At 35.8% G+C, this 27163-nt stretch overlaps 2 protein-coding genes across 2 annotated transcripts in view; one reads left to right on the top strand and one right to left on the bottom strand.

Annotated features, from left to right (window-relative positions):
- The window catches only part of LOC112047392 (uncharacterized), a 174571-nt gene that overhangs the window by 98234 nt on the left and 49174 nt on the right, over positions 1–27163 (top strand). The window contains exons 2-3 of the mRNA XM_024084505.2: positions 13939–14201; positions 15263–15399. Of these exons, the coding sequence (XP_023940273.2) occupies positions 14129–14201; positions 15263–15399 (210 nt within the window). The 5' untranslated portion in view covers positions 13939–14128. The remainder of the gene's footprint in view (positions 1–13938; positions 14202–15262; positions 15400–27163) is intronic.
- LOC128198223 (uncharacterized) lies at positions 5191–6975 on the bottom strand. Its single transcript, XM_052882418.1, has one exon. It carries the CDS (start codon positions 6367–6369, stop codon positions 5617–5619), a length of 753 nt encoding a protein of 250 aa, XP_052738378.1. The 5' UTR covers positions 6370–6975; the 3' UTR covers positions 5191–5616.

Raw genomic sequence — 27163 nt, forward strand, 5'->3', positions numbered from 1 at the left:
CGATTATTGGGCCTACGCGCAAAGCCCTCGAAGGTCGCCGAATATCCGGACTTTGTAGTTAACGACGAACCGAAATACCTAAATAATGGCAACATAAAAACCTAACCGCCAACAACCTTAAAGTAAACACAAGCATTACAAAAAATATTTCAAAATAACCCGAGTATTGAGAATCTAAACATGACGAGTTGCATTTTACTTTTTACGAGCTTATCTATTCACCGCAGCTTTGTATGTTGGCACGTTGATATTTGTAGGCTAAGAGTCCACAGTGCCAATAAAAAGGTAATAATATTCTAAATTTCAGCCAAATCGATTCAGTAAAGTAGGAACAATCATTCGCACTTACACACACACTTACACAAAAACGCCTTTAATATTAGGGTAATTGCGTAATTAATGATGATTTTACCTACAATACAAAATTTTATTCATAATGAGAAACCGAACTTGACTTGTTTTCCGAAACAAAAAAGAAGTCGTTCTTGGACTCTTGCTAAATGAAGTCAGTCCAATCAATAGGGATAATGACAGTTTTTTAAATTGTATATAAATTAGGAGTATGCTAATAGTAAAGCAATTTTGTAAAAGTAACAGGGTATCTTCGGTCATTACTTTCGGAGTTACAGGGATTTAAAGGGTCAGATTTGCGGCGCTGTCGCGAATCACTGAAAAACGCCCCATACAAAATAGTACGATTTAATGACGTAGGTCATAATGATCGTTAGATGTGTAATTAAGTAAATTAGTTTACATTGACCTTATTTACCCCAATGTATTATAAAAATCAATATATTCAAACCTAGTCATCATCCCTATTACATTTGCTGAAGAAGTCTGAAAACAGTCTCACGGATGTCAGAAAATAGGAATATTTCTTCACGAACTCCACTTACACGAATAATAACTTCTTATTTTTCATTCCCTGATATTTTATTTTTAAACCAGTAGGTAACGTATGACATGTCAGCTAACCAAAATACCAAGTCTAAATGCTCACATCAAAGTGACGCTGTCTCTAGGTGTAGCCAGTAAGCCACAACGCCACAAGATAGTAACAAGCGCATATCCTCCTGATCGCTCAAGTATGCTTAATCTCGAGTGTGCTCTGAACCCGATGCATTTCAAGTGCATGCATATACATTGTATTTTCTTTTATTGGATTTGCGAATCTGCGTCTAAAACCCAACTTGATAAGGTTCAGTGTTGTGGATCAATGTTGATAAATGATAACATTCATCGCTTAGTACGTTATTGTTTATTTGTTTGGAAATTTCAACGAAGGTATGGTTATGATTTTGACGAAATGCTACGTGACTCTCGATTTTAGTAATAACACCCGCGATTGGGTCCCCGAGAAAACTCGTGTAAACTATCATTGAAGATAGAATTATTACGTATTTAAAGCTTGAGTATAGATTTAAGCTGCCCTTGAAAATTGTGCTATATAATATGCTATCGTATTTGGAAGAACTTTTTACAGGAACTAGCTTACATGCATTGTTGCTGTTATGTATATCTCAAAGCGATTATATTATGCAGCGTTTTCGATGAAAACTCCCTTTTCGGACACTTTACTGACCAACCAATTATCGACATATTTCAACCAAAATACATAAACATTCCTCTATCTATTGATGAAAACCGCACTAAAATCCGTTTAATAGTCTTTGAGTTTATCCCGAACAGACAGACAGTGACACGGTGGATGATTTTGTTATAAAATATGTATAGATTCAGTCAGTGGTGTGCACAGAGTTATTAACTTTGCATTGGGATTGTACGTACAAATGGGAAATTCCATATCCAAATACTAGTCCGTAATAAGTCCTCAGGATAGGCATTGCATTTTTGCTTCTACGCACGTGACTGGGTTCAATGACCGCATAATATGATTTCAACAGGCTAATTCATTAACTTATATTTGATATACAAAATTGAGATTCTATGTAACAAATGTCATCCGGTGCCTTCTGACAACCCTTCGTGGATATCATAAAGTAAGGTAGATGACATCTCTCAGTTGATTTAGTTTATTTTAATAGGTTGTTAATGAAGACCAAATTAGTGAATAGGCCAGCTGGTATGGAAAAGCTTATTCGCCGCGTCCACAGCTGTCAGATGCGAATGATCATCATTTAGTCGGGTGCGCTGTTCTGAAATAAATGGTTATATTCTACTTATCCACTGATTAATCGCTAATTAATTGAATAATTTCGATTAAACACTTACGCCGTTATTCACCTTAATGAGGTTTCAGTGGCAAACTGTTTTATTGTAAATTAAATTTTAAAACAAGGAGCTAAGATATATTTTACCCTAAAGTAAATCGTTGATTAAAGACAATTAATGTTAAAGTTAAGTAAGACCGATCACCAATAAACTTAATGGCATACTCGTATTCGGGTAGCAAGAAACGTAAATCTTTTTGCTCGACTTTGGATTATTATTGGTCGAATAACTAAAAGTAACGCGCATTTGTGTTATGTACAATCTTCTCTCTTTTTAACCTGACGTTAAAACTTATTGTGTTGTAAGTTTTACGTGTCTATCTGTATTTCTGTGTCTATGGCAACAAAGCTTTTATTTGAATGGACCGATTACGATGTGTTTATTTTTGCAAATAGGAAGGAAGGCAAGGAAAACAGCACGGGCGGTGAGGGTTTCAAAGGAGTTAACCCTTAACCCTACACTCATTGGTTACAAGTCCCGGACTCTGCTCGGAGATTTTCTCTCTACCACACGATGGACCCAGTACCTCGCACCGTGAATTCATGGAATACTAAAATATTCATCTCGCCTAATCATCATCATCATTATCAACCCATATTCGGCTCACTGCTGAGCTCGAGTTACTTCTCAGAAGAGAGGGGTTAGATCAATAGTTCACCACGCTGGCCCAATGCGGATTTCATACACGCAGACTTCACACACGCAGAGAATTATGAAAATTCTCTGATATATATGTACACATATCTGAAAGTTGGAGGTGCATGCCCCGGATTCGAACCTACCCACGGGAACCGGAGGCAGCCTGTTATATCCTATCACGGCTCAACAATATAATATACCTACTATTAGTGGGATGCAAGTATGGGCTATATGTATAGATGACTGAAAGATCAAATGTCGTTTATACTCATTGCTCATGGAAGACATGCACAAACTGTACATTATAATGACCATTCCTCTCGCGCACTGCATCTAATTATATCCTACGTGCAGTCGGATCGAAATCAATACTAAGATTAATTACTACACGCTGTACAGCTGCGTGTAATTAACTTAATACCCTGAACCGAGTACAGAACGATGGAGGTTGGATGGTTTAAGAAATCTCTTTCCTTGGCACATTACATAATGTCTCAAGTGTTTCGAAATTAAATTATTCAATTGTTTGTATATGGAGAATTGGAGACAACTATGAATTACATATAAAAATATACATCAATATATTATTACTCGTATAATATAAACCACCCAGACTCAGGAATATAATCAGGAAGACAAGATATCAATCTTTGTGTCTGTGTAAGTTTGTTTGTTCCTCCTTCACGTCATAACTACTGAGCTGATTGGGCTGAAATTTGGAATGGTGATAAATATCCTTATTTGGGTAGCAAGAAAAGTTAACCCTTAACCCTACCCTATATGACGGGTTAACAACGCAACGCCGCAAATCTGACCCTTTAAATCCCCTCCGAAAATAGTGATCGCAGATACCCTGTTACTTTTACAAAATTACTTTACAATTAGCATACTCCTAATTTTTTAAAACTGTCATCATCCCTCTTACTTACCTAATACTATGGTAGAAGTACGAGCCGACAAACGTACAACCTTCATAAAATGTCTGGCTTTGCAGGCTTTAATTATATAATGTAGGATCACCTTTACCCAGAGGGAACAGAATTAGAACTGGATATATAGGAACGTGGTATAAAAATACTCGTTTGTACGCCTGACTGGCGCTGCGGCCGCGGGATCGAGTGGCGGGCATCTACACCATTAGTGTGGCGCCGGTATGATACCTGATACCCCCATGGGTATTAGAAGTATACATGGTGCTCAGGCAGAGAGCACGGGTACCTTTGACGGTCTCCGTGGCGCGGTGGATTTACATGACGGTGGTCCTGGGTTCGATCCCCGGCTGGGCTGATTGAGGTTTTCTTAATTGGTCCAGGTCTGGCTGGTGGGATTCTTCGGCCGGGACTAGTTACCACCTACCGGCAAAGACGTACCGCCAAGCGATTTAGCGTTCCAGTACGATGTCGTGTAGAAACCGAAATGGATTTGGATTTTCATCCTGTGCCTAAAAAGTTGGCCCGCTTCCATCTTAGATTGCATGAGCATACCATCAGGTGAGATTGCAGTTAAGGGACGACTTGTAAATAATAAAAAAAGAAATTTAAAATCAATATCAAAATTCATTTATTTCTAGTAGACTAGTAATAAGTGCTACCATACAGGCAGAATGTAGACGTGATATAAATCGTGCGTTGGCAAAGTTGTGTGAAGAACTCGAACAACATTCTGACAAGTATGAAACAAAAGATCTACACAACAAGGTACGCTGCTTGACTCGTCAGTTCAAGCCTAACACTTGGTCTATAGAGAACGCCGTCGGTATGCCAGTAACAGAAATTCAGGACATTTTCACCGTGTGGAAAGATTACTGTAGCTCACTATTTTCTAATGGTAACACTTCGGCAGATGACTTTTGTCCGATAAATCAAATAAATGATCGGGAACCATCAATAATGAGGGATGAAGTGCGTGCCGCTATCCAGCACCTGAAGTGCAATAAGGCCGTTGGTGTAGATGAGATACCGATTGAAGTTTTCAAGGCCATGGGTGAAGCAGGCGTTGATGTCCTATTTAATATTTGTAACAACATTTGGGAAACAGGATGTTGGCCAATGGATTGGTCGCATTTTTTATTCATACCATTGCATAAAAAAGGCTCAACGAAGAAATGTAACAACTATAGGCTAATTTCTCTCATCTCTCATGCAAGTAAAGTGCTACTTCAGATCATAAATAATAAATAAATAAAAAAAATAAAATAAAAATAAAAATAAAAAAAAAATAAAAAAGCCTTTTATTTCCTAAATAGATTTTACAAACTGGTACGTTATTTTAAATAAAGAATTTTTTTTTTTTTTTTTTTTTTTTAAACAGACAAAGAAAGGAAAATATTTACAATGTACCATATTTAACTTATTTATATTTATACTATTAGGAACCCCTCTCAGGTGAAGGCCTCTTCCAAGGATTGCTATTTTTAATAACTTTGTTTCCATTGCGGTTCCAGCGTATGTAGGGTCTACCTATACAACAGCAGTTTGTCAGATTGTCTGGATTGGATTGCCTGGCGGTCATCGCCATTTTGTTACCTATTCGTTCATGTGAACGAAAGGTATAATTATTTTTGTTTCATGGTTTTCGAGATTTTTTTTTTTTTTTTTATATACATATATTTGAATTTATCTCCTTTGGAAGGTAGTGGTCATAATCTTCCTCGGTGACCAACCGTCTTGGAAGATGTGAGTTCGTGTATCTTAATTTTTGTTTTTTATTGTTATCCGGTAGTTTCAGTTCATAGGTAGTTAGTTTTCATTGCTTATTGGTTGTTGTATTTGTACTCGTATTCGAAGGAAGGGAGTTAGATCTAATCTTCATCAAATCATAAGCATTCAGTTTGTTGGATGGTTTCATATATTGTTGTTTTCTTGGTTGTGTATTTTGTTGCGGTGATGTTGACATTTCTCTTTTTCTTTTTTCATTTTTTGTGTTATCAACTTTCTCTCTAATTATTAGTTTGTCGAATTTTAAATATGCGATGTTTCCTTTATTCCTCTCCTCTTTCAGTTGCGACTGCAACATTTTCCTCTTTTCTAAAACTTCCTTACTATAGTCTTCTGACACATATACATCTTTAAAACTTTTCTTTCTTTTCATTACTTCGCTTTTCTTCCATTCATTTACAAAGGAAAATAGGATAGGTCTAGGTTTTTTACATGAGCTTTGTTTATTTCCAATTCGATAAATTTTATTTACCTCATAGTCTTCAAATTGTAGGTCTAAGTCGGCTTTGAAGATTTCCTTCACTTTCTGTATTATTTCTGGCGTAGATTTTTCATCTTCTTTAACTCCGTAAATTATTAAGTTATTTTGCTTTTTCCCTCTTTTCAGGCTTTCTATTTCTTTCTCAAGATTATCCAATTTTGTTTTCAAGTTTTTATTTTCTGCTATAATTGGTTGTAGCTTTTCGTCTAATTTCTCTAATATAGATTCTTTTAATTCGTCTGTTTGGTTTCGCATTTCATTTTTCATTTTTTCAAATAAAATTTGGAATTGATTTTCCATTTTTAGCTTCTAAGAATCTATAGTTATAATAAAAAACTCTAACAGGTCCAATTATTCACCTCCGCGGGCGCAGTCCCAGGCAACCGCTAGTCTTAGATAAAACGTCGATTCGTTTGCCGCGGAGACGTTCGTATAGCGAGTGAGACACGCAGCGCGGCGCACGACGCCCGAAAATGGTACTTGTGCCGTGTACGCAACCGCGAGAATCGCTTGCACACGGTACTATGCGCTGCCTACACTCGTCAGCTGATTGACCGCCGTTTTGCGAATTGCGGGTGGGTGACAGTTACACTTTAAACTTGCGTTTATCTTAGCGTTAGTGTTGTTGTAACTTCATTAAAACGTTCCAAAAGTATATAATTTGTGTTCACAATGATAGTTTGTGTTTAAATAACAGTTGATGAACAGTGTTGTTTACATTTAAATTATATAATAGTCACTGTAATCCAGTAAGTACAGACCACTCGTTTTAGGGTATTTATTTGCACGATATCTTTATTTAATGACTTTTTGATACTTTATGAGATGTATTACACTGTTACGAACAAAATAATCACTTTATATTGTGGGAAATTCTAGATTTAATAATTTTAATCACTGTTTTATACGGAGCTAAGTGTTTACGACTTTGACACCTGTCAAACACCTCCTGATCATAAATACAAGACTTCAAGCCTATCTGTCACGTCAAATTGCTCAGGAGCAGGCTGGTTTTGTTAAGGGTAGAGGTACACGAGAGCAAATACTGATAATCCGCCAGATTGTAGAAAAGGCCAGAGAATTTAACACTCCGTTGTATATTTGCTTTGTAGACTTCTGTAAAGCATTTGATACTGTTAAATGGAAGAAGCTCTGGCAAGTATTAACAGATATGGGAGTACCTCTGCACCTTATAAATCTAGTACAACATTTATACGTAGATGGCACAGCTGCTGTAAGAGTGGACAAAGTAGACTCTGCAAGTTTGAAGACCAAAGCTGGCGTTCGGCAAGGATGTATTTTGTCTCCACTCCTCTTCAACACCTATACAGAATACATAATGCGGATGGTTCTGGAAAACTGGGACAAGGGAATATCTGTGGGAGGACGAAATATTTCAAACTTACGGTATGCAGACGATACTACGCTTTTTGCACAAACTAAAGAGGATATAGAAGACCTGCTGACCCGTCTAGAAGTAATCAGCCTTGAATTTGGACTTGCCATTAACAGAGAGAAGACCAAAATAATGATTGTGGACCGCGCCAATCAGAACAGACCAGATATTGACAAAATAGCGAACTGTGAGGTTGTTCCAACCTACATCTATCTGGGTTCTACTATCTCTAATACTGGTGGTTGTGAGATTGAAATCCGGAGACGTTGTGCCATTACTAGATCGGCAGTGGATAAACTTAGCAAGATTTGGAAAGATAGGAGAATCACCAAAACCACGAAGGTTCGACTTATGAGGTGTCTTGTCTTTCCAATCTTTCTCTACGGTGCGGAAACGTGGTCCTTGCGTCTACAAGACCGTCGCAAGATCGATGCCCTGGAGATGTGGTGTTGGAGGCGTTTGTTGAGGATTCCTTGGACAGCATTCAGAACCAACATTTCCATTCTCAATGAACTAAAGATAAAAGAAAGGCTGTCGTCGACTGTGCTTTTACGGGTCTTAAAGTTCTTTGGCCACATCTCCAGAAATCATGATTCTATAGAACGTTTGGTAGTGCAAGGGCAAGTCCAAGGCAAAAGATCCAGAGGCCGATCTCCAACCCGCTGGACGGATTTGGTTAAGGCTGCTACACAATCATCTTTGGCGGAGTGTACTCAGAATGCAGCCAATCGCCAAAAGTGGCGGAGCATTGCACAGAAGGCGTCGCTCATCGCTGCAACCACGACCACTCTGCCAAGAGTGCACGATTAAGAAGAGTAAACAAGCGTCAAGTTTGACTATTTGTAAAGTCTCTACCACCGGTTCCGAAGGCAGCTACTGTTGAGAAGAGCCGGCAAGAAACTCTACAGTTGCTCTTTTTTTTTAAATCATACATTAAGTAATTATTATTTACAATACATAGTTATAATCATTACAATTTATTTTATTTTGACTTCCTATGTGAAAGTGGAAGCTGATCCAACGACCTACAAGTATCTTTTATATTTATGTATAGGATTTTCCGACATTAGTGGCGTTATCGCTTCGATCGGTCGTTTTTACAAAATATCGAAATAAATAAATTATTCGCTAATCATAATGAACTTCCGTAAAACAACGTCTACTTCTATTCAATTGTTAATAGAGTATGGTTTGAATGTGTCATATATTACAGATCAGTAGCGATCTGACGACAGGTACTGTCTGAAACAACTATCCTCAAACTGTTATCTACACCGAAAGTCACTTTCACTGTTCAAATCCAGTCTAATATCTATCATAGATTATTTTTCACACTTTCTTGAGCAAAAAAACGAAATCCACTTTTTAATTACACGCGAATCACCTGACCATCGAGCTTGGAACGAATTGTGCATGCTTTATTTAGAAATTTGATTGCTCTTTAACACGCACCGAGTATGAAAAGAGGTTTTATAAATAAAGTTATTTAAATAAATGTAAAATAAGAAAAAAAATTTATAATGATGAATTTTGATACAATTGGTTTTATTTAAGATTTACTCGCGTTTGTTACACGTAATCTAGATTCGATCACAAGATTACATGACTAAGGTGGAACGAGCTTGCATAGAAGATGCCTTTTAACTAAATACTCCGGTTCCAAGAATTAGAAAATGGACTAACATACTATACTAATCAAAGATTTCATACTATTAGATACTAGCTGTCGCCGTGCTTTTTCACCCACGTGGTTCCCGTTCCCGTAGAAATACAAGCATAATATATAGCCTATAGCCTTCCTCTATAAATGGGCTATCTACTACACTGAAAGAATTTTTCAAATCGGACCAGTAGTTCCTGAGATTAGCGCGTTCAATCAATCAAACAAACAAACAAACTCTTCAGCTTTATAATATTAGTATAGATGTCACTGGCGCGTCGAAACTGAAGCGGACAAATGTGGCTAAATTGTCTTAATTTCATTTAGTCTCGTAGTAAACAACGAAAGTTTATTAAAACAATGAAATTTTATTAAAAAAATGAAGGAAGTGCAAAAAGTATATACACTTGTACATAAATATATAATGAAAGTCAACATTGAATTGTGCATGTGTGATGTGTGCGCTCAGTGCAGTCGCTAAATTCGAATCACTTTTTGAGATGATTTTGTAGGCATAAAACATATCTAATAGTTTTAAAACATTGATACTAATCTTAAATATACTCGTATAACCATTCTTGGCAGTCGGGTAATAAAAGAGAAAAAAATCACGAAACCTTGAAACCGCTAAACGTACGAGTAGGTACAAAAATGTCTGCTAAAAACGGATTTTGCAACAGGGCCGAATGAATGAGGTCTAAGGGCGGACAAAGTCGTGAGCATTCGCTAGTATTTTATGCTGAGATTTTCAATTTATATCGACGAATTAAATGAACTATAACTACCTTCCTACTAATATTATAAACGCGAAAGTTTGTATGGATGTTTGTTACTCTTTAACACCACAACTACTGACCCGATATGGCTGAAATTATAATATAGGTAATAGTAGATAATAATATAGGGAATAGGTAATACCCTGGATTAACACATAGGCTACTTTTTATCCTGAGAAAATCAATGCGACGGTCTAGATGTGATAGTCCGTAAGTGCAAACTGACGAACTTTACAGGAGAGACAAGAAACATCTTTTAGGTGTCACTAAAAGTCGTTTTATGCGACCAAAAACGTTTTTAATGTACGTACTACAAGATATTTACGGGCTACCACCGGAAAAGCTGTTTGAAGCTTTCCGCATCAAAATCAATTTTTGCCAAAAATTGTTAGTTACGAGGTGTCACATCTAGACCGACGCGGCATGGTTTTTGCGAAATTTGCGAAAAACTGAATTCCTCGCGGACGAAATCGCGGGCGTCCGCTAGTTTTTAATATAGCTGTAATGTAACATCAAAGCTCATAGGTTATCTAGGTTGTACACGGCAACATCAAAGGGTAGAGGAAATTGAAATTTCAAGCGCGAGTGCTGCGAAGTCAGGCGTGAAACAGCTGGTAATGGTTCGAGCTAGGACGGCGTACTGCATCGCACTGTAATATTACTTGAGCTTCTTAGGTTTGAATTACTACAGTGATATTCTATATCCGAGATAATTTACCTATTCCACTTTTTACCCGACTGCAAGAAGGGTTATGTTTTTCGCGCGTATCTTGTGTGTATGTTTGTATGTATGTATGTATGTAATATTCTTTATTACCTCATATCTTCCAAACCACTGAACGGATTTACGTAATTAGGATATCGTTAAATTTGTCTCAATAACCCAAGTGTTCTTAGATAGGTGAAACTAAAAAAAAAATAACAAGCGGACTGTGAGACGCTATAGACTCGAGGTGAAAAAAAAATTTTTTTTTTTCTAATATTGCAATATGGGTTTCAAATTCAAGAGCTTTTTATGAAGATTCTAAAATGGTGGTATCTATTGGTATATCATGTCCATGTTTAAAAAAAAACTACAATTAGAAAAACGTTATTTATTAGTTGTCTATATAAAATACGCGAGGCGGATGACTATAGGTGCGAGCAGATTTGTGAAGTGAAGTTATAAAATAGACTAAATTAAATATATTAATTATAAAAATCGGCTAAGTGCGAGTCGGATTCGCCCACCGAGCGTTCCGTAGAATTTTTTGAATATTTGCTTAACCTCAGTTGGACGTATAAATTATCTTAGGTACTTTGTAATAAACGTAATAAATAAATCCGAAATTAACCTATTAAATAATGTAGAAGAAAATCATTCTATCCAATATTTAAGGTCCCGACTGTTTTCTAATTGCTTTCTACACTTCTGGACTGAGCTTGTTTTTTTTTTCTTTTCAGTTTTTTTATACTTTATGCAGTCAGGTTTTTTTATTTGTTTAATTAATTTATTTATTTCTATTAAGACAGAGTTATTTTTTTTCGTTAGTAAGGATTGTTTAATTTGACTTGGCAAAAGTGCGTTTGGAATCCAACCATCTAAATATAAAGTGAGTTTATTTTCTTTGTACTTTTATCGACATATCCCCATGACATCCCCATTCGCCAGACACTTGGCTTCATGGCAACACTTCGCTAGAGACCCTTCAGGTTTCAAATTAAATAGTATTTTTCGAAAGGTTGCCACGAATTTGTCTTATTTTCATTATTAATTATCATTATTGTCTTAACACAGTCTTTCTGAAACGGAAATAGTGGTCATTATCTAAAAAAGACATTTCAAATAATCTTCATAAATACAAAAATCTGTTCGGCCATCAAAACTCTGAGCTATTGATGTTTACGTTTATAATAAAGCTATTCAAACTAATAATTTGCAGTATTTTTTTACAGCAATTGTAAAGTACATGAACTATTCACAGAAAACAATAAACGCAATCTACATACCGTAGCCGAGCCATAAGCCTGTTTATGATCGACATTAAGACACTTTTACGGTCTAAATCTAGATTTCTCTCCATGGCGAGACTTTCTAAGATGACCTAAATACGCGGGCGGAAATTATTTATTGTTAGCCGCTTTCAAATTAAAACTTCTAGGTAACCATTATTCATTAGACCTTGTCATACAAATACTATAAACCAGTATCTATGCGCGGTAATTGAAGATAAGATTGCATCGAGTTTTCTTCGTACACTTTTTGTACAGTAGGTGATTGTTGACGGAACAAGCAACTATATAACCCGTGCGCATTAACTTGACACCTGGCTTCCAAACGTCCATACTAACACAGTACAAACATCATTCAAACCAGCTAGGCTATTCTGTAACGATATTTTTATAACTCGCAAGTGCGACTTTCGGATTCACCTCTATCTCTCTTTGTTTAACACGATACTATAGAATGAGAAAGATAGCGGTGGATTCGAAACTCGTACTTGCGAGTTACACAAAACATCGTTAGAGAATAGCCGTGCTGGTGTCAAGTTAATCCGCACGAGCTGCAGCTTGGCAACTTCGTTGACACTCCCGATGGTCCGAGCGGGCGTGTAGCGATGAATGAAATACCCTCGACTGATGCACATCAATCCCCCCGTCGCTCGCATATCATGGGAGTGTCATCTACGAACTTGACAAACTATAGTTAAGTGTCACCTTCTTTTTACCCGACTGCAAAAAGGGTTATGTTTTTCGCGCGTATCTTGTATGTATGTATGTATGTAATATTCTTTATTACCTCATATCTTCCAAACCACTGAACGGATTTACGTAATTAGGATATCGTTAGATTTGGCTCAATAACCCAAGTGTTCTTAGATAGGTAAAACTAAAAAAAATATCAAGACGACTGTGAGACGCTATAGACTCGAGGTGAATTTTTTTTTCTAATATTGCAATATGGGTATCAAATTCAAGAGCTTTTTGTGAGGATTCTAAAATGGTATATCATGGACATGTTTAAAAAACTACAATTAGAAAAACGTTCTTTATTAGTTGTCTATATAAATACGCGAAGCGGATGACTGTAGGTGCGAGCAGGTTTGTGAAGTGAAGTTATAAAAATCGGCTAAGTGCGAGTCGGATTCGCCCACCGAGCGTACCGTAGAATTTTTTGAATATTTGCTAAACCACGGTTTTGGACGTATAAATTATCGTACTTTGTAATAAACGTAATAAATAAATCCGAAATTAACCATCTATCGTAACTAAAAAGTGTGAAATAAATAAATTAATCAAACAAGTAAAAAAACCCGACTGCATAAAGTATAAAAACACTGAAAAGAAAAAAAACAAGCTCAGTCCAGAAGTGTAGAAAGCAATTAGAAAACAGTCGGGACCTATTAAATAATATAGAAGAAAATCATTTTATCTAATATCCCGACTGTTTTGTAATTGCTTTCTACACTTCTGGACTGAGCTTGTTTTTTTTCTTTTCAGTTTTTTCATACTTTATGCAGTCGGGTTTTTTTATTTGTTTAATTAATTTATTTATTAAATATAACGATTGTATCCAGGGGGCACGAAGATGTTTTATTTCCAGTGGTGTATGTGGGACTCGTCGGCTGAGACTCCGAATACCTAATGTAAAGCAACAATTTTCCTTCGCGTCACCTGGAGACGGCCGCGTGGCCGCGTGGCTGTTTTCTGCTTCCACGGCCGTGGGTTCGATTCCCACAACTGGAAAATATTTGTCTGATGAGCATGGGTGTTTTCCAGTGTCTGTGTGTATTTATACATTATATAAGTATTTATATGTATATTAATATTATAATATCAACTATCTTAGCACCCATAACACAAGCTACTCTGTATGCTTACTTTGGGGCTAGATAGTGATGTGTATTGTTTAAGTATATTTATAAAAAAAAAAACAAAAAAAAAACTTACAAGACGGAGATCCTGTAATACAAGTCTGCTCATGTAAATGCTTCAATTCGTATTGGCCGACAGATTTTTAATACTATCCACATTCATTCATATTTAATTTGTTTCAGGTATCCAAATCATCAGTGAGAACAGTGAAAGTGTATTCAAAATCAATTTTTACTTACTCGTATAACGTAACTTCATTATTTAACAACATGACTTGATAAATAGAAATAAATAGTGTTGTGTTGAAGTAATAATAATAATTAGGCATTAAAAAGTTATTAGGAAGTGATAATATCAGTGACAGTGTACAAAATGGAAGCTTTGGAGAGGAGAGGAAGGCTGTTGGCGATGCTGACCATCGTTTTCATCGTCTTTTGGTCTCAATGTAAGTTTTTTAATTTTTTATCCTCTACTAGTAAGCCCTTGATTACAATCTTATCTGATGGTAAGTGATGATGCAATCTAAAAGGAAAGCAGGCTAACTTGTTATGAGTAGGATGAAATCCACACACCTTTCTGTTGCTACACGACACTGTACTGTGACGGTACTGGGACGCTAAATCGCTTGGCGGTACGGCTTTGTCGCTAGGGTGGTAACTATAATTAACCAATGAGGGAAGCAATTAAATAAAAAAAATAATCATTTAATAATACTGTCCGGCCGCAATTAACTAGACAATCCATTTGCTATGTGTCGAGATGAATATTTTCTATCAATTGATTATGAAACACGGCTAAAACTCACGTGATATTACGTCGGAGTATGCCCGACTAGTTTCGAACCCATACGGGGCCTTTAGTCATGAGCTGGTTCTTGCATCGCGGCACGATCCAAACTGGGATGGATGCAAGAACCAGCTCATGACTAAGGGCCCCGTATGGGTTCGAAACTAGTCGGGCATACTCCGACGTAATATCACGTGAGTTTTAGCCGTGTTTCATAATCAATTAATATGAATAACACTCACGATAGTTTAAATTCTAAAATATTTTCTATCATTTATTTATTCCCAAGTAAATAACAGATGAGGGTATATATTTCTTATATTGGATCTCTTACTATTAGCTCCATTTTATCGTCGTCATCAACCCATATTCGGCTCACTGCTGAGCTCGAGTCTCCTCTCAGAATGAGAGGGGTAGGCCAATAGTCCACCACGCTGGCCCAATGCGGACTGGCAGACTTCACACACACAGAGAATTAAGATAATTCTCTGGTATGCATGTTTCCTCACGATGTTTTCCTTCACCGATCGAGACACGTGATATTTAATTTCTTAAAATGCACACAACTGAAAAGTTGGAGGTGCATGCCCCGGACCAGATTCGAACCCACACCCTCCGGAATCGGAGGCAAAGTTCGTATCCACTGGGCTATCACGGCTCATTTTATGAATGTCCTAAAATATTACAGGTTCAGTAAATATAATATTTACTGTGTTCCAGGCAAGGGCGTGTCGGGCCACAAGAACCACACGCGGATGTCATACGTGTGCCCGCCGCAGTTCGTGCGGCTGGGCCACAGCTGCTACTTCTTCAGCGAGAACAAGGCCACGTGGCACAACGCGCTTTTCGCCTGCAAGGTACTGTTTTCATTAATAAGGCATTCGTTTAGTTAATAAGCCCTCATTCGCACGAGAGTTTTTTTTAACGGACGTTAAAAAAATCGTTCAAAAAATTGCGGTTTTGTACGCGTAGTTCCCGTTACTATGAGAATACGGGGATGAAATATAGCCTATGACACTCGCAAATAACGTAGATCTCTAATGGTAAAAGAATTTTCAAAAGTGGATCCATAGATTACCCCTAAACCCTACAATACTCGTGCAAACTTTACCTCTTTATAACAGTAGGTATATAGATAGGTACTTATCTTGTACGTTTGTGTTTGGTAGACAAACAAACTCTTGAGTATTATCACATTATAATGGCAAAAGTTTGTGTAAATATGTACTCGTATGTACTATGACGTCTTTCACGTCGCAACTACTGAATCGATTTGGTTGAAATTTGAAATGGATATAGATTATACCTTGGATTGATAAATATTTTCGTCGTTCGTCGTTATCAACCCATACACGGCTCACTGCTGAGCTCGAGTCTCCTCTCAGAATGAGTGGGGTTAGGCCAATAGCCCACCACGCTGCCCCAATGCGGCTTGGCAGACTTCACACACGCAGAGAATTAAGAAATTCTCTGGTGTGCAGGTTTCCTCACGATGTTTTCCTTCACCGTTTGAGACACGTGATATTTAATTTCTTAAAATACATATAATACAAATACATATTATACACAAATACATATTTTATTCCGTAGAAATCTTTAGTTTGGTCGGATTTGTAGCGGTTGTCCTCTTAATATATTTAAAATCATTTATCTGTAGCAGTCAATACGTCTTTAGTTACCGTGTAACAATGACAAATATTTGCTGAGATCATTCAGTTCACATACAAACATGTCCAAGGTCTCGTCGGTAATTAGCTTAGTGTTGAGGCGACCAACGAACTAGAGTTATTAGAATTTATTGCAAGCACTAAACCACAACTGGTATGCCCTTGACTCTCGCTGCAGATGGGCTCATTTTTCTTAATTTTCTTTAACAACACTAAGTGTTTAGTTACGACGTACTGACAAATCGATGATTATTAAGCTTTTCACGAGTGACGTGGTTTTTAAGCAAATATGGATTGTCAAATACGGCTAAATCTTATAATTTTTTTTCATTAATCAATCAGATAAATTGGTCATCTTTAGTAATAGTAACAGGTATTGTAAGAAGTAATCTCTGGATCTACTAAACTGATTTTGAAAATTCTTTTATTTAATCTGTGGATAGTCTAAGCGATGTTTTTGTCTTATAATAATCTGGGTAAAAATTACGCGTGTGTGTATTGCGGGTCAAAATAGTTGTGTGGAGTGTATGGACACAAAATACATTTAATGGTGTTAATTATTTTCGATGTGCGAGTTAACCTCGTCCCCCTCAAAAAACGACATACTTTTTTGTTGGTGAATTTGGGTGCGAAAATAAAAAAAACAGGCCCATAGTCTAAATAGTCAAAGCCCACATGACACCGGCAACTTCGCGGACCCACGTCACGTGACGGCGTTTTTCATATGCTAATATAAAGTTTTGTACACAAAGGCCTGCCTTGCGCAACACCGGCGTGTCAAGGAGGCAACAGGCACGGGTAACGGTAAAAAATTGCACGATATAATTGTTTGTTGTGTTGACACTTGAAAAAATAACAATGCATTGCAAGGAATTCCATTAGAATATAATAGAACGGTGTATAATTTGTCAGCACTATACATATTACAAGTGAGCTCATATCCATTATAGCTTTCCTACTTGAAAATGGTAACGATACAGAGACAGTCATCGATTTTTACCTACTTCAAAAAAGGAGAAGGTTCTCAATACGACTGTATGTTTTCTTTTTTTTTGTATGTATGTTACCTGATTACTCGGAGACGCCTGGACCGATTTGAATTTTTTTTTTGTTTGAAAGAGTATACTCCCGAGGTGGTCCCATTGTCACCATTTCAGGATCTGATGATGGGATCCTGGAGAAATCGAGGGGAACTTCGGGTTCTAAACCGGTGTTGTGTTAATTTAAGCCGTTTCTGAAAGAACTACAAGAAAGAACACTGCCTGAAAAACCTAAATCTTTATGATATTCTTACATGGAAAGAAGAAAGAAAGAAAAGATCTTTATTTTTAAGTAATGCCACATATCACATAAAAACTAAAATATAACATATTATGGCTTAACTGTCCAATCAAACAGTGGAGCACTAAAGAATGCCCTGTAATATGTGGCACAACCTAGAAAAAGGCCCCAACTCAGCATTTTGCCGCATACTTTCAATAAAAAAAAGTATGCAGCACTGATTTTCAGTATGGCATAAATTAATTTTTGTAAAAATAATTGGCGGGCTAGCACCGCCTTCAAACTGATCATCAGTTAGAACATAATATGATATATAGAACTTAGTATAATGTTATTTTCCGCTTTTTAGTTTAGTCAGTATGTTTTATGTTTTTGAAGTCGGTTGAATTTATTTATTAAATTTTTTATGTATCTAGTACCTTACCTGTCCAGTTTGACAGGGCAGGAGGGTAGGTATTAAGAGTAGGTAAGAATTGAATTCTTACCTACCTACCAGATGGAATAAAATAATTAAATCGTACGTTACATAAGTTATAAGTTTATAACTAACGGACATCCTGCGTATCTGCCGACGTAGTTCCTACACTAGTGGGAATACGAGGATAAAATGTAGCGTATGTTGCTCGGTGATAATGTAACATTCCATTAAATTTTGAAATACAAATAATGAATAAAGTTTGTTTGCGGATTGTTTGCGGATGTCAAGAACACGCGCAACGTTTGTTTTTAGGGTTTTTTTTTTATGGGATTCACCTTCCTTTTTCTTTCACAAGGATTGATTCAGTATCAAAAGCTTATAAAAATGTATAAGTATCTATATCTTACATTTATTGAGCTCGATAGACATCAAAATAATAATCGGAATGCGTCTATTAAAAAGACGTTAATAGCACGGTCAATGTATTTATCTGTTTGTATGTTCCACATATCAATAGAACGGCGCAACTAAATAGGTTTGCGCAGACAGCGTTCTAAATAGATTTATCTCTCGATGGCACGTAGAATTTTTAAATAGATTAAATAAATAGACCACCGTGCTAGCGCGTGGGCGGGACACACGAGTAATCCGCATTGCTCACATGTTTTTTTTTGGGGATTACTAAAAGTGCGAATCCGCCAACCCGCATTGGAACGTGGTGGGTCTAGGCTGCATATACCCTCTCCTATAAGGAGGGACTTGACCCTGTAATGTGCCGTTTTGAAAGACTTCATGGCGCAGTGGTATGCGCGGTAGATTAAAAGATGGAAGTCCCCGTTTGGGTAGATTGAGATTTTGTTTATTGGTCCATGTCTGGCTGGTGGGACGCTTTGGCCGTGGCTAATTACCACCCTATCGGTAAAGACGTACCGCCAAGATTAGCATAAAAATCGAAAGGGGTGTGGATTTTCATCATCTAATTTTTTCATCTAACATGTTAGATAAAATAGGTCGATAATGACGTTTAAGAGCTGCGATTGCTAAATATCTTAACTTTAAAATAATATGAAATGGGACCAATCTCCCGATTGTACTCGAGTATACTCTTTCGAGCAAAAAAATAATTTTCCAAAATAAAAACATACTTTTCGAATTGAGAACCTCCTCCTTTTTTTGAAATCGGTTATAAATAAGCTAATTCAGTTAACCAAGTATAAAAATGTCATTAGAAAACACCCATGCTCATAACACAAAATATTTTCTTGTTTTGAGATGCTAACCCTAGGCCGTCGATCATAAAGCATTGCTCTCCTATTGAAAAGACAAAGCCTATGCCTTGCAGAGCGGGTGATAAAACAAGACTAATAATAATTACCCAAAAACACGAAAATTTAAGTATCATAACTTTTCAATAGTTCGCTAAAGTGTTATTTATTTGTTTAGTAGTATTAAAATTCTGTGTATCCATAAACCGGAAAGATCAAATGTAAGCTGATGTATTTGTTACTATGTCGGACATACAGATGTTATACAGAATCTCGCGGCATAGATTAAAAAGTAAACCATATGTTGCGTTTTGATAAAATCCCGTAAATCAACGCTGACCTATATAAGACTCTGTATAAAGGTCGTTTCATAAAGAACAACAAAAATACTTATCTATCACGTTTCTTTAATTAACGTCGTCATCGTCATCAACCCATATTCGGCTCATTGCTGAGCTCGAGTCTCCTCTCAGAATGAGAGGATAAGGCCAATAGTCCACCACGCTGGCCCAATGCGGATTGGCAGACTTCACACACGCAGAGAATTAAGATAATTCTCTGGTATGCAGGTTTCCTCACGATGTTTTCCTTCACCGATTGAGCCACGTGATATTTAATTTATGAAATGCACACAACTGAAAAATAGGTGCATGCCCCGGTCCGGATTCGAACCCACACCCTCCGTAATCGGAGGCAGAGGTCATATCCACTGGGCTATCACGGCTCTTTCTTTAATATGTAGTAGCTAAATATATTATTGCGCCCCTAGGAAGTTACAAACGTAACACTTATCTAGGAACACTCACTAATCAATTACCAATCCATTACTGAAAACCGAATTATAATCGGATTAGTAGTTTAGGTTTTACACAAACAAATGTTCACAGCAGCGCCGCCTGGCGAGTTATCACCGTAACACCTATCTAAGAACATTCACCAATCAAACCCAAATCCATAACTGAAAACCACATCAAAATCGGATTAATACTTTTGGATATAAATGACGACATTGGCTTGCTTGACAATAAACATCCTTTCACTCCAAACGCATGCACCACCTCCGTACCGTCGTAGGTAAAAAAAAATAATTAAAACAAGGCCAATGTCTTAATAATAAAGTGGACCGAAAATCGAGTGGAAACAACTATTTTATGCATCGATAAATTTTAGTACACTCACTCACTAAGCAATGAGGCGTTATTTATATGGATTTAGGTATATTTGCTTTTTTTTTTAATATTGACTCACCAAACGTATATTGTCGTAGAGATATTTGCAAGCAAAATATTTGTACATTTTCAAAGCAAATTAGTGTTATGGATTTAAGATTTATTTTTATAGGTATCAGATGCATTGATTTAAATTTTATTAGTTGTTAATAGTTACTCAGGTGATCTTGTATTCATACATTCGCTTCTCATAATTAATCGATCTTATTTTTAATACGAGATCGATAATTGCACATTGAAAACTAGCTTTAGGTAATCAAAACTTGGCAATAATTGTATTATTAAGTGTTCGTGTTTTGATAACCAATAATTATTGAATGTGCGAAAACAGAATATTCATTCAATCTCAACTCTGATTATTTTTTCCCACGATGATTCGGAGAAAGTGTTACCCAAACCAATGTCGCCAATTATCTCCAAAACTACTGATCTGATTTAGCAGCGCTTTCTTTGAAAGTTCCCTGGCGTCTTGACGTTTTCCAAATCTTCCAACAATTATCGCCATATTAAAATTACTCAAAACAAATTATATATATAATGATAATTATTTCACATGAATGTGATAGTTGATAGATAGTAATAAAGGCTTGTTTGTGTTTCTATAAATAAAATATAATTGTTATTTACAGTATTAAATCTTACATTAAATAATTAAATTAAACTAAATCTAAAACTAAAACCAAATCTTACATATAAATAAAATATTAAAATAACATTCAAAGCCATTATTTACATTTACTTTATATTTTAATAAAAATTTTAATATTTTGCTGTTAAGTCAATAATAATATATCGAATATTTAAAATGTGACAATGTCATGAAAAAAAAAAATTACCAAAAAGAAATAATATTAAAGAGGTTTTCTTTTTACATATATACCAAAACCTTTCTCATGAATCACTCCTATCTATCGGTAGTGTTTGAGTTTATAGCAAACAGACAGACAGACAGACGTGGCGAAGGACTTAGTGTTATAATATGAATAGAAATACTGTGAGCGCGCCCTTATGGTTCGCGAAAATATATTCATCTCGTAAATATGTCAGATCTGCGATGTAAGTATATTTTTAAGAGCCGTAACGATAATTGTATGTATGAATAAAGAAACTATTGTTGTACTTTATTGCTCCACATACAACGATGTGTACTGTACTGGTGATGTAATACAGGAATTTAAAAGAAGCGTTTATTCGTTATAAAATAAACCAATTGTGTTTAAAAATGTATATATTTTTTAAAATTATATTTTGTAACGAATAAGCTTCTCTAACTTACTTGTACATAGATAGCATCGAGACAAGACAAGAAATGAGTCTAAACACTAAATGGCTATAGTTTAACCTTTTAAACTTAATAAAGATAAGGGTATAGATTTCATAAAATGAGAAAATATGTATATATATTTATAATAGTAAAAAATATATACATAATACAATACCAATACAACCAGTTAAGTCAGGGCGTCCGCTATAGTTTCAATATAAATAATCGAAAGTGTCATCATCTTCTTCGGCTCACTGCTGAGCTCGAGTCTCTTCTCAGAATGAGAGGGGTTAGGCCAATAGTCATTCACACACGCAGATAATTAAGATTCACTGGTATGCAGGTTTTCCTCACGATGTTTTTCCTTCACCGTTTGAGACACGTGATATTTAATTTCTTAAAATGCACACAACTGAAAAGTTGGAGGTGCACGTACCGCACCGGATTCGAACCCACACCCTCCGGAATCGTAATCGAAGGCAGAGGTCATATCCACTGGACTATCACTAGCTATCGAAAGTGTAAGTGTAGTAAACTATCATACCCCACAACATACCCATGACGAACATGTACTGTAGTGTAGGCGGCTCAATAAACCCGTGACGTAAAATAACTTCCAAACGTCAAACCGTCCTGTATGATGCTTCCGTCAAAGACTTTGGCACCACTATTCGGGGTATCGATAAATCTTTACGACTTTTCCTGCAGGTTTGTGGGTAATATCTATAAACCGAGATAGTGGTCGATAATTTACCATTGAGTTGGTTGTGGGCTTTTTCAGATTGGCCGCGTTTGGCACCATCATTAACTAGAAATATATTCTACGATTTTTTTTGCACTCATTTATTATTATTTAACTTCTTTATTATAATCTTAACAGTTTTTATGAAAGAGGTACAAAACATTATTGAATATTTATAAATATTATTATTGAACAAATTTACATATATCTTTTAACGTTAATTATCATTTGCATCAATCATTCTTTCATCAACGGCAAACTAATGTTAAAATTAATTTATGAGGATTCAAAGTGATCTTAATGTATGTATTTTTTGAACAAAAAGTTCATTTTTCTTTTAATTTGAAAATCAACATCTATCCAGCAACATTCTGCAACGTGTTTGAAGTCATTAGCCTAATTATAATACGCTATTGATAGGAAAATAAATATTATTTTTAACGTTCTCTATTCAGTCAAGTAATTGGAATCGATTCAGTAATCTCGAATTGAATAAAACTGTAAATAAAAAATAAAGTTGCCAAATTGAGAAATAGGAGGTGCCCACAAATGTTGGTTAAATAAAGGTATTCTGAAACATTTCCTTTAATTTATTGGTTCCAAATTTGTCAGTGTCCACTTTAGTTGACCCAAACACAAACCGTACAAATATAGCATTAAATAAGCAAAAGCGAAAGCCAACGCGCGTTCGTTTGACAAGTGACAAGTCGAGATACGTCAATCTTGACAGATTCTATTTAGCGTGACAAACGTGTGACAATGACGGTGTGTAAGAGATCTGTCACTGTTGTCACACGCGAAATGGTCACAGTGAGCATTAAGATATTTACACCACCATGCCACGGTGATTAACGGCTTAACACATTAACACAATTTATGCTTTCATTTCAAAGATATTGAATCTGTTTAGTAGATAGGATATAAGAAATAAAACGTTTACATAATACTATGAAAAATTCGTGAGTGTGAAATTTGATAAGTTGTAATAACGAAATGCGCATGTTGAGATAGATGTGACTTATGTGTGTTGTGACTAGGGCGGATAAAATAAGGGATGAGTGAGTGGCCCTAGTGAAAAAAAAGGTTGCGGAGAAATAGATTATAGTGTGGACATGTGATGCTGAGGGGTGAAAATTATATTGCCTGAAGAATGTTGACATCGGCTGTGGATAGATACAACAGGAGAGGAAGAAGAAAGAAGATAATGTTTAAGTGTGTAAAAGGAGCAGATGGATGATAAGTTTACGAATGATAGAAACAAATGGAAAAGGAGATAATGGAGTGGTTTATCTATTTTCTATGCTAATTAAAAGACAGCTTAAGTGACCTATGTTAGCCTTACTGGAAAACCAATGCACATTCACACATTTTACTTTTAGTACATTCAAAATAGCTCCATGGTTTAATTATGGGATAGACTCGTAACATGCTTTTCTGTGTTCGGAAAGGCAATGGTCGATCCGTCGGGTAGTGTTCGTAAGAAGAGTATGGTTTATAGTGGATGACTGATGTTTTCTGGCATGTAAGGCATAAGATTACAATTTACGCAGTGAAGCTTATAGGGCATGTTTCGAAAGTTGGTAAAAAAGAAAAAAAATAACTTAAAATAGCTGCTCTACTTTTTTGCTATATCTTGTATGTATTGTAAAAAAAGAAGAAAGTTTCAATTTAATCAACCACTCGGAAACAACAACTGTTCAGCCGTTTTGTTAAAATTTAGATTCAATAACGACGACGAGACTTTAGAAGCTTTAATTAACAAAAATAATTATATGAATTTATTATATTAACTAGTGAATCGTCTCACACAAAGATTATTTATTAGCTGTAAATATAATACTAAATAATGACCAAATAGTAATTATTATATTAAATGGAAACTATTAAACCTAAGCTAAATATAATTTTACAGTCATTTCGTATATTAAACAGCCGTTTATCCCACAGATCGTACACTGGCGCACTAGTATTATGTCATTACTATTGCTATGCAAGTATGCGACTGGTCACGTTCGACCTTCGGACTTGGGTATAATCGGAACTTATGGAAACCATAGTGTTTTAGAATAATTTAGCGAGTATTCTGAGAACGATAAACTGTAGGGTTGACAGATGTAAATTATAGTTGAAAAATGTAAATTAAAATATGTTGCTTACAAAAAAGATAAACGCTTGTTTTCTCAATGTGCCTTCCAAACCGGTGTTAGCATACCACCGGTTCGGAAGGATTGAAGCAATTATGTGAAATACTGTTAGATGTGTTACTAGGTCATGAAAAATGAGGCTCTCAAAAGAGGAAATTTGCACATCTCAATTTTAGTTGTAGACAACAGCGAACGATATTTAAACATGTAATACCTAAATATTGTCTACAATATCGAGTTTTGTGTTCAGTAAGTGTAAAAACTAATACATAAATAAATAATGGAATTAAAGACAAAATCGTTCATGTGTGTTATAGGTTAAAAGTGATCCGAATAATAGGTTTATCGTTCTCAGTGTTCTAAGAACGATAAACCTATTATTCGGATCACTTTTAGCGGTGATTTTGTAGATAAGTAACCGAACTATAGTATAAAATTATCATTGGATTGAAGGATTTCTTAAGTGTTTGTAAACTGAAGCAAACGTGAAATAAACGTAATTATTTTGATTTTGTAAGAAATCTCATGATTTTTCTTCCTAAACAATGTTAGAGTCAGTACCATCAAATAGTAAGTGACTTGTAGTTTAGGTATTGGTAAGCTATACTTATTAATTGAGTACAACATAATTATTTTGTATTATAAAAAAAAAGATTCCGACGAATTGATAACCTCCTCGTTTTCTTGAAGTCGGTTAAAACCTCTAATAAACGTCTTTAATAGTCGCCTATTCCAACCCCATTATGCCCTTCCCTTAAATATATTACGTAATAAACGTACGTAAAAAACGAAAACATCTACTTGCTTAGTAAAGGATTTTTTAGATTTATTCTTTGAAGTGATGAACATTTGTTTACAACGATTTAAAATATTCAATAATCGTTTGATCAGATTCAAGGTTTGAGTATTTAAATATTACAAACATTGCAAAACTATCCCTACGTACTGTGAACACGATACGCATTGAAAAATTGGCAGCCCTCGTAATGTATTAGTTGCTAGGAGGCGTGCGCGTAGCACTTTGAAAGTACGTCGAAATAGTTGACTATTGATTGATGCTTTTAACTAAAATGCACCATCCCACTCAAATGAATTAGTGAATAGATTGAAAAAATTAAATCAAACGGCCAATTCATTGAAGTACTTCATCTAATACTTGCCAAAATGTTTTAGTAGTTAAAAGAAGCAGATCTAGTAACCATGTGGGACGTCGATTCTCTTTCTACAAAAGCTAACGCTTCGAAAACTAACAAAATGCATGGGAATGACTGATCCGATCGACAACTTGATCACTTGACCTGTCGATAGTAAATGTCATTCCCATATTTTTTTTTAATATTCGAAACTTAGCGTTTGTAGAAAGATAATCGAAGTGCTACATGGATAAGGCCTCTGATCTCTTGCCCTATCGACTACGAGATTGAATAGAGAGTCAACGTGTGGATCATGCGTAGATAAATAAGAGTAGTCTCGAGAAGAGATTAGTCTGGTGTTTTCTTTTTTTTAATCTTTACAAGTTAGCCCTTGACTACAATCTCACCTGATGGTAAGTGAGGATGCAATCTAAGATGGAAGCGGACTAACTTATTAGGAGGAGAAAGAAAATCGACACGTGGATTATATTCAAAATCAAACTTCATTTATTACAAGTAGGCTTGATTTTCAAGCACTTTTGAAACGTCAAGGTTGGCGATTACGATTACGAGTACGTTGAGAAAAGATGGCAAGAAACTCAACAGTTGCTATTTTTAAAAATACATTATTTTAATTTACAATAGTTAAAATCATTATTATTAACCCATATTCGGCTTACTGCTGAGCTCGAGTCTCCTCTCAGAATCAGAGGGGTTCACACACGCAGAGATTTAAGAAAATTTTTTGTTATGCCGGTTTCCTTACGATGTTTTTCCTTCACCGTTTGAGACACGTGATATATCTATATCACGTGTCTCAAACCTTGCCTTCCTCTACTTAAATAATTTTTCAAATCAGACCAGTAGTTCCTGAGAGCGTTCAAACAAACAAACAAGCAAACTCTTTAGCTTTATAATATTAGAATATATGAAATTGTACCAGTAAATTAAATTCAAACTGCATTCAGGGTAAAACTTGAAAATATCCTCAAAATTCGTAATAATTCAGTAAATCACCGATCCGGGTGAATAACCTCGAGAAATAAGGCTCTGCCAGAATACCGACCAGCCATGCATCATTTATTAAACTAAAAGCATCGGGAGCAATCCATTTGGCTACAAAATGATTATTCTTTCTGTCAGTTTTTGAAAATATATATTTTATCCGACGCAGTCAGTAATACTTTGGTTCGTAAATCGTATAAGATCGTGGGTGAATCCTAAATTGGAATATTTAAAAACGTTGAGACAACAGTTATTGTTCCGATAGTCGTTTCAGTCAATGGTCTTATAAAGATCAACACTTTATGAAGCTTTCGCTTGGCTGCTCTAGGGTTGTGATTCAAGGGTCGAGGAGGTACCTCACTCTGAAGCCCAGACTGCTGCGTCGGTTGCTTGAGCACTCAAAAGCCCTGCAACGACATTTTTTGTATTTTAAAAGCATTATTGAAATTAAAAAAAAGTGTAAATAAATAAAT

Source organism: Bicyclus anynana, chromosome 7 (assembly GCF_947172395.1).
Source record: "Bicyclus anynana chromosome 7, ilBicAnyn1.1, whole genome shotgun sequence".
NCBI classification, from domain to species: domain Eukaryota; kingdom Metazoa; phylum Arthropoda; class Insecta; order Lepidoptera; family Nymphalidae; genus Bicyclus; species Bicyclus anynana.